This window comes from Triticum dicoccoides, chromosome 3B, assembly GCF_002162155.2.
Source record: "Triticum dicoccoides isolate Atlit2015 ecotype Zavitan chromosome 3B, WEW_v2.0, whole genome shotgun sequence".
Lineage (NCBI taxonomy): Eukaryota > Viridiplantae > Streptophyta > Magnoliopsida > Poales > Poaceae > Triticum > Triticum dicoccoides.
Window position 1 is genome coordinate 608,162,534 of NC_041385.1, and position 12,497 is coordinate 608,175,030.

General features: G+C 44.3%; 1 protein-coding gene across 1 annotated transcript; it reads right to left on the reverse strand.

Annotated features, from left to right (window-relative positions):
• Positions 1-10,332: 10,332 nt before the first annotated feature.
• LOC119279713 (cactin-like) lies at positions 10,333-11,040 on the reverse strand. The gene is made up of 3 exons (XM_037560863.1): positions 10,738-11,040; positions 10,561-10,652; positions 10,333-10,369 (listed from the first exon to the last, which is right to left on the reverse strand). Exons 1-3 carry the CDS (start codon positions 11,038-11,040, stop codon positions 10,333-10,335), a joined length of 432 nt encoding a protein of 143 aa, XP_037416760.1.
• Positions 11,041-12,497: the final 1,457 nt, after the last annotated feature.

Below are 12,497 nucleotides of genomic sequence, written 5' to 3' on the forward strand. Positions count from 1 at the left end.
GGCTGAGCAAAGCGGTAACATAGCCAAGCAATGGTTTGCTAGGAAGGATGAAAAGGTTAGAGGCTGACATGGCAATATGGAGGCATGGTAAACAAGTGATAGGTAGCGCAGCATAGCGATAGAATGAAGCAACTAGCAAGAAAAGATAGAAGTGATATTGAGGGTAATGGTCATCTTGCCTGAGATCTCGCAAGGAAGAAGAACGAGTCCATGAAGAAGACAAACAGACGTAGTCGAATGAATCCTCACAACTCCGGAACGAAACCGAAGCTAACGAGAGAAGCAAACCGGAAAGAAGCAAACAACATAGTAAACAAACAACACAAGCATAATCATGGCATGATGCACAATCAAGTATGATGCATGTCCGGTTTAGTGAGGCATGGCATGGCAAAGTGCAACAAACAATACTACAAGTTAAGTGGAGCTCAATATGCAACGAGTTGCATATTGACGAAACACCACATTCAAATATTTAGTTCACTCTCGGTTATGTACCCAACAATATTAAATGTTACTAAACATGGCAAAAGGGGTGAAGCATAATAAAACTACCTAGTTAGGCAAGTTTATGTGAGGCCGGAAACAACAAACAACAATTCCAGAAAATCCCCACATGTTATTTAGAAATTTAATGCAAACACAATTTCAAACATTTTAAATGTTGTTATCATGATGCAGATGACATAATCGAGGTTTATGCATTTTTTATGAAAATGTTGACATCTAATATGATAGGGAGCATTTGGTCACCATGGCGGAACAAAAGGGGTGCCACGGCAACGATAACGAAAATGGTGCCACGGCAACATTCAGGTCCCGATAACTCATGGAGGTACCGGTGCAAAAGGAAGTGTGACGTGAGCGAGTCATGCAAGATGGTGGGGTGATCCCGGATTACCGGGTTCCCACGGGTCGACGGCATGGCAAACAAGGAGGAACTTGCAATGATAATTCGGTACGATGCACACATGAGCATTTCATACATCACACAAGCATTCGGTCCACGGACGTCGTCTCGGGTTATACCTTTGAAGTGTGCATTCGGGGCGAAACGCGTTTGTCGAGGGAAGTAGTGGTACACGGGTCGTAGGGGAAGTAGTCGTTCACGTTTCGTAGTTATACATGTCGGCGGTAGTAGTTGTTCAGGGTCTTGGCGGGTCGTCGTGTAGCCGTACATGTTCGTCATGGTACACGGTTCATAGACATTCGAGTCATCGGTAGAGGAAGTAGTGGTACACGGCCATAGATGTTCGGGGTCGTCGGTAGAGGTACACACGTTGTCGGGGTACTTGACGTTATCCGGGACGGTCTTGGTGTATCCATGTTGTTGCGGCCACGGTCTTGACGTCAACAGCGCTAGGCAGCGGAGAGCACGCACATAGGGCACGGCAGAGGTTGTGCACGGCAGCAACGAGTCGGCCAAAAGAGGCAGAGGCCATGGCGCCATGGATGAGCGGCAGCGGCGGATCCGGGTCGCGCGGGGGCGGATCCGGCTGGAGTCGGGACGAAGGCCATCTCTGGCGGTGTGACTTGGTGGTGGGGCCGGCGCGAGGAGACGGGGCGGCGCTCGCCGGAGTCGGGGCCGAAGGGGACGGATCGAGGGGCTCCTCCTCCCATGACGACGGAGCTGACAAGGCGATGGCGCCGGGTAGACGAGGAGGTGGGTGAGGAGGTCCTGGCATGGGCGCATGGAGCAGAGGAGCAGCGATGCAGGTCTCACGCAGGAGATGGGGTCGTGGTCGCGGCGCGTAGGGCTCGGGGACGAACTCCCGGCGACGAGGCGCTGCCGCAAAAGCGGAGACGGAGGCGCGGGGCGACATGGCCATGGCCGAAGCAAGTCAGGCAGGGCGGCGCGGCCTAGACTCGCCGACCGGAGGGGCGACGGGGCATGGTTGCGGGGTGGAGGAGGCGCTCGAGATGATGGGGATCGGGCGCGGCATCGGCGAGAGGGTGCAGCAGCTGCTGCTGCTGCCGGCAGCGAGGGGATCGGGACGAGGAGCTCCTCTCCTGAGCGGCGGCGTTGTGTGGGAACGAGGGAGATGAGATCGAGAGGAGGGAGAGGGCTAGCGAGCGACGGGTTCGGGCGTTGCGGGTGTGTGCGGCGGTTTGGGAGGACGATGGGAGAGGGGATCGAGTGATGCTCTCCCCTGCGGCTAGGGTAAGAGGGGTGGAGTTGGGCCTTAGAGGCAAATGGACCGGTGCTGTGGGCTAGGACGCCCAGTTGGGCTGGACTGGTGGGCTGGCTGCAGCTCTCTCTCTAAACTCTAATTCTTATTTCCTTTAGCAGAAAACAAATTAGAGAGAAGAAAAAGAAAGAGAGGGTTAAGGAAAGAATTTGCGCACGAGGGATAATTTTCACGGACTCACAAAAATATGCTTGTTCCAAGAAAAATAGAAAGGCCATGATTGAAAGATTTAAATTCAAACTCATTTGAATTTAATTCAAATGGGTTTGAACTAGGACTTGATAAAAGGAAGGTCCAAAAATGTTCGGATTTTTTGATGGAGCTCCCGGAAAATGATGAAAGAAATTATGGGCAAGGTTGGAGACCAAGAATTGAGATAACAACGACATGGGATATTTTGCAAGTGGGTTATGGTTAATTCCAAATAAATGGAATAATTTATAATAGCTCCCTAATATTGGGAGGATATGTTATAAAGAGAAGTCACAAGTGAATTCCCTCGATTTAAATGGATCGAAGATCCATATAATTTATTTAGTTGAGTTTTAAAAATTAAATGACATGATGGCATGATGACATGATGCAATGCAACAAGCAAATAAAACACACGGCAAAGCTCAGAATAGCTGGAAGTCTTCTGGAGCGTCGGTCTCGGGGCGTTACAACACTCCACCACTACAAGAGGATCTCGTCCCGAGATCTAGGATGGCACCGGAGAGAAACCGGAGAGGAAGAGGAAGAGGTAAAACTAAGTTGCTTCTTCGACAATAAGTGAAACCAAAGAACCTTGAGAGGTTGAAAAGTTGAAAGAAAGAACACAACAGAGTTGAACACAATTGAGAGCACTGCCGTAGAAAATAGAAAGAAGGAACACCATTTGAACCTTGGAGGTTGCAAAGCTATGAATGACGAGTACAATGGACAAGAAGGAATTGAACCCGCTCTGATTGAAACGAGATAAACAAGGAACAAGGGAGAACAAATTCGGACAACACTGCGGTTGAAAATAGATGCAAGACTTGATAAGATGAAAAGAACTTGAATGAGAACACCACACTCCGGTTAAATGGATGAGCACGAAAAGAACAAAATCCTCACAATCGAGATGATGAGTGAAAAGAACAACATCACAATGCCTCCGGAAGAAAGAATAGAAGTTAGATCATTGGAATAACAGAATGGAGAAGAAAATGCCAACTTCTGCCACAAATGAGCTTGGAAAACACCCTTCCAAGAAGGTTAGAACGGAGTTGATGGGAAAAACCAACAACGAAACGAATAAGCTTGTAGTGGGCTTATGGAAAACATCTCAAAATTATGAGGTGACAACCGGCCACTAACTGAAACAATTGCTTGCTTGATATCAACGAAGAGATGAAAACTGCTTTCGCCGAGAGGATAGGAGAAAACTTGGATCATTGATAAGCACCACAATACAACATTCCTTAGGGAAGGCTTTAGGTGAAATCTGACACAAGATAAATCTAACAAAGAGATTGATGGATTTAAAATACCTCATTCTTGACAACATGTGAATCGCGAAACAAGAATGGAAATTGTCAAGAACGATATAACACCATCTCAAAAGATAAGGTAGGAGAATAGCACTTTGGAATGCAAGATGAAGAATACTTGAGCTCTTCAAAACAAAACATGTGTTGAGCACCATGTTTATTTTTAGAGTATAGCTTGGCTGATCTTAACTTCAAGAGAAATCTTGAAGAACAATTGAAGAATGAAAAGAATCCTTGATGAACCATCATGTAGAGCCTCCATGAAGAACTCCGGTAATAAAAGGATGATAGAAAGAAAGAGAAGTTGAAAATACAAGGTGAAGCCTTGCGATGATTAAGAAGGAGCTTCGCCACGATATAACCGAGAGAACTTGGAACTCCAGAAAGAAAAGATGAATAACTTGGAACTGAGAATTACTTCCTGATGAACAAACTCCGGAAGAAGGAATTAATCACTTGGATGAAACAAGAATAAGAATTATGTCATGCCTATCCTTCACCAATTTAAATTGATGACAAGCAACGGATTTGGCATACTACTTATTCTCGTAGAGAGAATTAAGAGAGATATAGCGTAAACTTGAGAAGTTATTGATGGAACCACCGGTGGGATTTGGACGAATAAATTGATATGATAACGAAGGAAGTGAAATCTTGAACGAACCACGCTAAGAATTGAAAATGAACATACCAAAGGCACAATTCACCGGGAAGAATTGGAAAATGAATGAAGATACTTGAGGGGATTTAGATACATGAGAACGAAGAGATCATGAACTGATTAGAGGGTATTTGAATGATGCACCGGTAAGATTTGGAGAACAAGAGTTGAAGGTTGAGAATGAGTAATATTCAGAAATGATTATCAAGAAAGGAAGCAACTCCTGAAATGCGTCGGATGGTTGAAAAGAATTCTCACAATCGAAAACAATTATGAGAGGATGGTATAAAGCTAGAACCATGAATCTCTGGAAGAACGGGTAAGGATTTAAGAGGAACTCTTCTTCGGTCTTCAAAATTCGAGAATGACAACGAGAAACACCACCATGAATTGTTGAGATACTCCGGGATGAAAATTGGAAAGGTTGAACCAACGATGAAAAGAATTTGAAAGATCTTGGAGAAGGACATATGACTAATGATAATTCATTCTTACATCAAACTTGGAAATGAATTTGGGAATAGCTCCGGGAAAATTAGAAGAGTCAGGTAAGATCCTGGAAAAAGACCTGTGGGTTAGGGCTCACTAAAAGATACACCCTTGAACGATTGATTGAAAAGGGGGGATTGCACCGGTTGAATTAAATGGCTTGAATGAGAGAAGAAAACCTCGAAGTAACTTGAACGGATTAAGAATGGAAACATGATTCTTTTGAGATATCTTCAGCACTCCGGATACGAATAGAGAGAGGTGAAGGATTAAGAGGTACACCGGCATACGAAAACACTTGAAACAAGGAAGGGGATATGATCAACACGGAAAACTTGACTTGAATCCACCGGAGAAGAAAAGAGAACGAAGAATAATAAACTTGTAGCTCCGTTAGTATCTTCTTGAGAATCACCGGATAAGAACATTGGCGGAAAAGAATGGAGAGTCTTCCCATCAATAAAATGGATACCCGATTAAGAAAAAAAGGTGGGAGGGCGGGAAAACAAAGGCAACTTGGGGCAGATGGAATGGATACCGTTGAGAAAACTTAGAATTGATCTTGCAGATGTTGAGATGATCGGATTCACTTGAAGAGAAGCACGCCGGTAGGAAAAGAATTGACATGAAAATCTCGATGATCAAGAAGGATTAGTATTCACATAGCAATATGAGAACACCGTTTAGGAAAGGTATGGATTCCACATTTGACTTCGAGGCAACTCGAATACCACAAATAAAACAAAACAAAGGATTTGGCTTGCAGAATAAGCCAGAACAAATACATATGATAGAGATTTACCCAATCCCATATCATGCATCTGTCGGAAAGATATTCTAGGAGCTACTTGAATTCCCACCTGTAAAACTCCCGAAACTTTCTGGTTATGCAATCTGGTGTTGGGGATACAGGGGAAGCAATATATATCTCACCCAAAACTAACAATCCCTACATCCAAGATGTATCCATCCGTCAACACATAACCAAGAAACCTTCGGAAATCGTGTACCTCAACCTTCGAAAAGCATCCGTTATACGAGTTATGGCAATACTCCCGAACTCCCGCCCCAGTACTGGGTGGCGTCGAGGTTATCTCACCAACAACTGCATAAAAGAGATTTTCGATGTCCGCAAAACTCAGGTATTCCAGAACTGCAACGATAAAATTATGACGACAACACTTCGGAGCTCAACTCCCCGGGTCAATGCCACATAATAGACAGGAGGCACCAAGAACAGTGTTCTCGTCACAAAACCATCAGAACGATTCCAAGATACCCGCGTGATCCTAAAAAAATAGTAGTGAAATTTGAGGAGAGGAAAGTCAAAACATCTACGTCAGGAGACCTCACCAGAGCGATGAAGGGACTGAGGAGTAAAAAGAATCCTACTCTCCGATATATATAATCCTAAGACTCAAAACATTTTTTTTCTAGACTCAACAACACCAGCAAACAATCAAGCAGGGGGCTCCTAAGTCGGGGATGGCTCTGATTACCAACTTGTAACACACATGATGCGGCTATATCTCCCACGTGTCGAAGCACGACTTAGAGGCATAACCGCATTGTGGTTTTGTCGCAAGAAGGGTCATCTTCACACAATCCCATGTAATGAACAAGAATGGGATAAAGAGTTGGCTTACAATCGCCACTTCACACAATGAACATATAATTCATACATCATTCAGAATACACACATAGTCCGACTACGGACGAAGCCAAAAGAAAAGAAGATAACCCAACTGCTAGATCCCCGATCGTCCCAACTGGGCTCCACTACTGATCAACATGAAACGAAACATAGCAACAACTAAGATCTTTGTTGAGCTCCCATCTGAGCTCGGTTGCATCATCTGCACTGGTATCATCGGCACCTGCAACTGTTGTGATAGTATCTGGTGAGTCACGAGGACTCAGCAATCTCAAAACCCGCGAGATCAAGACTATTTAAGCTTATAGGTAGGAAGTGGTAAAGTGGTGGAGTTGCAGCAAGCACTAAGCAAATATGGTGGCTAACATACGCAAATAAGAGCGAGAATAGAGCAAATGGAACGGTCGTGAAGCTAGCAATGATCAAGAAGTGATCCTGAACTCCTACTTACATCAAACATAACCCAAAACCGAGTTCACTTCCTGGACTCCGCCGAAAAGAGACCATCACGGCTACACACGCGGTTGATGCGTTTTAAATCGGATCTGGTGTCAAGTTATCTACAACCGGACATTAACCAATTCCCATCTGCCTATAACCGCAAGCACGACTTTCAAAAGATTATACCCTGCAGGGGTGTCCCAACTTAGCCCATGATAAGCTCTCTCGATCAACGAAGGATATACCTTCTCCCAGGAAGACCCGATCAGACTCGGAATCCCGGTTTACAAGACATTTCGACAATGGTAAAACAAGACCAGCAAAGCCTCCCGTTGTGCCGACAAATCCCGATAGGAGCTGCACATATCTCGTTCTCAGGGCACACCGGATTGTCCAAACTTCCGGTAGGCCAGCCCAGAGTTGCCTCTGGTGGCCACCGGCGGTTGACAGGTTGGACCAACACTCACGACGAGCACTGGCCCGGGGGGGTAAAATAAAGATGACCCTTGACACTACAAGAAATATGTCAACTTGTGACCACCACTATTGGTCATTGAAAGGTCACAAATTTCCATTTACGACCTTTTTGTGACCAAAAACAGAAGGTCAAAAGCTGCCCGTCGTAAACTGACTATAGCGACCTTTCTTCTGGAATGGTCAAAGACGTTTACGACCAAAATATTCCTACTGTGGCGTTTTGGTCACTAGCAACCTCCCCAAGCCACGTAGGCATCCAGCGTGGCAAGCTGATGTGGCACAAGATTCAGCCCGGTCCAATTTGGTTTTCTACATGGGCCGAGCCCATTAATTCAGCCTTTCTATATTTTTTTTCGTGTCAATTTTTGGTCGATTTCATGGGCCTAGCCCAACGTTGTAGCCGTTTTTATTGTTGGCCCATGGCCTTTTATTATTTATTGCTTTTCTATTTTCAGCCATTATATATTCAAGCTGGTCCCACTAGTCAAATGGGTCCCACTTGTCATGATCATCTCTCAAATTGGTCCCACATGTCAGAAATGTACAAATTTGATAGATTATTTTCATAAGTGGACCCATTGGTCAAGTTTCCATTTCACAAGTTTTCAGATCACATACATAATCAAAAAGAACACATAAATTTCATCAAATATACCACTAAATAAATCTATTACAATCTTTACAACACATATATGCTACAATATGCTACTCTTTACTAAGTAGAACTTGACGGCTTCACACTTCACGGCTTCACACTTGCTTCACATTTCACACTTGAGCATCTGTAAAAGAGGAACAACCACAAATTTAAATCTCAATTGCAGTATAGGCCATATGCAGAAGCAGTTCAAAGTCGAAACAACATCAATTAGAAACACGTGCACAGAAACATAGGAGTCAAAATGCAGTATAGGACCAGGACAAGGAAACTCCTGTTATCAAATCAACACACAGCTTGTAGCAAAACAGCAATAGAATACATTATAACGAGAGTAAGCTTGAATCAAACAGCACAGAAACATGTGTATATCTCATGTGAGCATCATGCTATGGTTTTATTAAACAATGATACAGCAACAGAATACAATATCTTCAATGCAAATTATGGTACTTGTAGCAAAACTGCATAAGCTTTGAATTTTCAAAGAATAAGTTCGAAAGAAAGTATAGCAGTGCGTAAGCTCAGGTTACCTGGGTTGTCGACCAGAGGTGCCTTCCACTTTGCCCTTGTTGTTCAGGTTCTTGATATTCTGAATACACAAAAATCTCAGCTCAGAACTTGTAATACACATCGCTGCTTGTCTAAGCAAATAGACTACCTAGTCATATTGCCATGAGATAGTTCATGGTGTACCTTTTGTTTCCATGGCCCCTTGAACTGGTTTGGAATGGTTGGAGTTGTCCATTTCCCATCTTATACAATCTGCACCTTCAAATAAAACAAATATATGTCAAACATAGATGAGCAGAAAATACCAACTAATCAACAAAAAAACTAACATGCAGATAGTACTCAAACAAATCAAAGAGGAAGGAAACAAGACATCTGCTTTGCTAGCTAGGAGTGGGTAAACTGAAACATGAGCATGTTGGCCTAACGTTGTCGTAACAGCCGGATGGGATGAAGCGTCGTTCTAAATAAAAGGAAAGGCGGCGGAGAGGCTAGTGCATCGTCCGATGCGCCTGCCTGCCTCGGAGATGAAGGCAAGACTAGCGGAATTTGGCTGCCATCAATTAGTTGAGCCATAAGATTGGTTAGTCTAGCAAGCATATTAATGTTTGAACGATTCAGCATTGATAAGGTTTTTACAACAAACATGTTGGCATCATGAGGCTGGCACATGCCGGATCCAGACAGAGACAAGCAACAAGACCCCCACCCACTACTAAGAAGTAGAGCATCTAACAGAACTGCGAGAGATGAAGCAAGCAAGGGGAGGCCAGCAATTCAGTTTGCCAGGAGCAGTAGCAGGTTGGATAAGAATTGGGAGGCCGACAATTTCAGTCAATGGCAACAGAAAAGCTGCAGCAGGCTCTCCGTGAAAAACAAAGAGGCCAGCTCTGTATCTGTTGTTGTTCACAACTTCACACAGATTATATGCACAACATGTCAACTTATCCGAAGCAAGCAACAGATTATTTGGGACCAAAGCAATGTCTGCATTCTAATAGTAGTACAAATTAAGCAAAGACACCATAGCAGAATGGAAGCTCCAAACTGCTGTTGCACAAATTTGAAGAGATGAACACGTACAGAGCATATGCATCCATTCTGCTGTACTACAAAATGAACCAAAGACAAGATGCATTCAAGAAGCATTCATCCATAGCAGGACAGAAGCAAGACAAACTGTTGCTCCACACAGTCAGTCGTTGTCAGCTACTGCTCCATACAAGACACCAAAGACAAGTTAGCAACGGCCAGTTTATCGCGCATGAAACAAAAGCACTCCCTCGGAATAGGGCATATGCAGAGTGCGGGGAAACAGAGTAAGCCGTATGCAGAAATGAAAGAACAGTAAGCAATCTAACAACATTATTATCTTTCCAGCATGAATATGTGAGCACATACTAAGTAGCATCAGCAGAAGATTAACTGAAATGACACTCCAGAAGATAAACTGAAATTACAAGGAACTACTCTCTGCTTTGACAACAGAAGGTATACTCACACATTTATATTATATTGTTGGTACAGGAAATATGCCATAAAGCATATAAGCATACACACAAGATACTTAGGCTACTAATCGACTTCCAAAGCTATTTACAAATAAGCAAGGCCTCATTCCCACTGTAGAAATCATCAAAGGTGGATGGTTTATCTGTGCTGGCATAAAATTCTTTTCAGATTTGTATCCATAAGACAAATCAGTAGTAATTCAGTTTGCAACACTATAGATTGCTCTAAAAGTGGACCACAAACTGTACATAATTAGGACAACTGGCAAACAAATGAAGAAGTACAACGTTTGTAACAGCAAAGTTAGGAGCAGAAATGTGTAATGTTATCAGTTGTAATAGCAAAGTTAGGAGCATATAAGCAAACAGGTGCCAACCCAAGTTTCTACTGGTAAAGCAAGCATCACCAATGCAATGTGTAATGTTATCGGAGGAGGGGGCGAATGCGCATACTTCTCTGTGAGGTTGGGATCGCCAAAAGGGTTGGAATCGTTGGAGTAGCCCGACACCGCGTTGGCCTTCATCTTCTTGGCCACCTTCTCGGCCTGCAGAAGCAGCACCATCGACAAACAAGTTAGCAACGGAAACCCTAGGCGCGGGGCAGGAAGGCAGCCGAGCGGAAACCCCCACCTTCTTCTGCGCCTTCTTGGACATGTACTCTAGGATCTGCTCCTCGGTGACGCCCCCGCGCTTGGCGCTCCCGCTCCGCCTCCTTCGGCGGTCCCCGGAGTCGGAGCCGGAGCCGGACGCCTGCGAATCGCTCGCGCCGCTGGAGGAGGAGGAGGAGGAGGACGGGGCGGCCTTGCGGCGGCTCTGGCCCCGGCGGGGCGAGCCACCGGAGTCGGAGTCGGAGTCCGAGTCGGACGGCGACCGCCGCCGCCACCGCCGCGACGAGCTCTGGCTGCCCTCGGCGTCGCGCTCCTTCCTAGGCATGTCGGCTACGGGAGGGAAAGGCGGCTGGTCGTGGAGATTTGGCGTGCCGATGGAGCCGAGCCGATTAACTGAATGAACAAATTGGGGCTGGCGGTTGGGTCGATCCAGAGATCCAGAGAGGAGGAGAGGAGGAGGAGTCGTGGGTTGGAGGGTTGGAGGGGATCAATCCATATGGATCTCGCCGGACAGAGGGCGCCAGAGGTGGTGGCGGATTGGAGGGGATCGATCCATATGGATCTCGCCGGACAGAGGGCGCCGGAGGTGGTGGCGGACAGAGGGCGCCGGAGGTGGCAGCGGCCAGGGAGGAGTGGAGCGCTAGGGTTCGAGAGAGAGAGAGAGAGGAGGGCACGAGGGGTTGGGTGCGTGGGAGGGAGTGCGAGTTGTGGGTTGGGTGACGTGGGTGAGACAGGCGGGCCGTTGGATCAGGAGCATCCGACGGTGATTAGGCACGATCCACGTGAGATGCTCCTGGACCAATCAGAATGTAGTATATCAGTACTACATTTTTTGACCATCTAAATTGGTCGTAATCGACTAAAAGTAAGGTGCTAAATCATATTGGCTATTTTATGATCTGAAAAATAAAAATAAAAATAAAATACCTTCTCATGTTTCATCAAATTTGACCTTAGTTTTCAGGAATAATGACAAATCGAAATAAGACAAATATCTTTTAAAAGAGTTAGGAGAAATTAGTTTTTTAAATCATTTTCCATTTTTAAAGTGTCCAAAATGAGTTTTTTTGTGAAGGACATACTATATATTTGTTGTAAAATTTTACCAAATCAATTTTCTAAAATAATAGGCCATATATAATGCACAACTGCCAAATAGTTGAGTGTCCAAAGCTTTTATCCACCTCTCGTGAAAAAGACAAATATCCGCCGATTCAGCTGGAAACGGGTCAAATTTGAACTATAGTTGTCTCATAGTTTGCTCTTTATTTTTTCCAAAAGTCATTTCTAGGTACATAAGTATCTATTTAATCAGAGAAACACCAAAAAAATTATAAAATTCAACCACTAGCTAGGGACTGTCATTCCCGTCGTTTTGACCGCATTTTGAAACGGGCATAAAAAATTCAAAAAAAAACAAAAAATTGGAAAACATTCGCATTGTGTCATTATATATGACCAAGTTTCCAGGAAAAATAATAAACTTGTAATACGGAAATTATGTTAAAAAAGTGTTCTCAGAAATGAGCTATCATGCGTGAAGATTCATGGCTTTCAAGCCAAATGATCAATCTTATGGCCACATTCATGGCATAGTTTGTTCAAATGATCTCATATTGTGCACAAGGGTGCATATTGGAATTCCAAACAATATTTCCTAAGGGAGTTTTCACTTTCTTTGCACGAAAAAACCATTTTTCATTTTCCGAGTGCCCAAAAGGAGGTTTTTTGTGAAGGAACTACCGAATAATTGTTGCAAAATTGGACCAAATCAATTTTCTA

What these genes read in the sequence shown, in the direction of transcription:
- LOC119279713 (XM_037560863.1), bottom strand. Translation starts at nt 11,040, where the DNA reads ATGCCTAGGAAGGAGCGCGACGCCGAGGGCAGCCAGAGCTCGTCGCGG. An exon ending in CCAAGAAGGCGCAGAAGAAG is followed by an intron (nt 10,653 to 10,737) that starts GTGGGGGTTTCC and finishes CTGCTTCTGCAG; the next exon opens with GCCGAGAAGGTGGCCAAGAA. An exon ending in GATCCCAACCTCACAGAGAA is followed by an intron (nt 10,370 to 10,560) that starts GTATGCGCATTC and finishes TTTGTTTGCCAG; the next exon opens with TTGTCCTAATTATGTACAGT.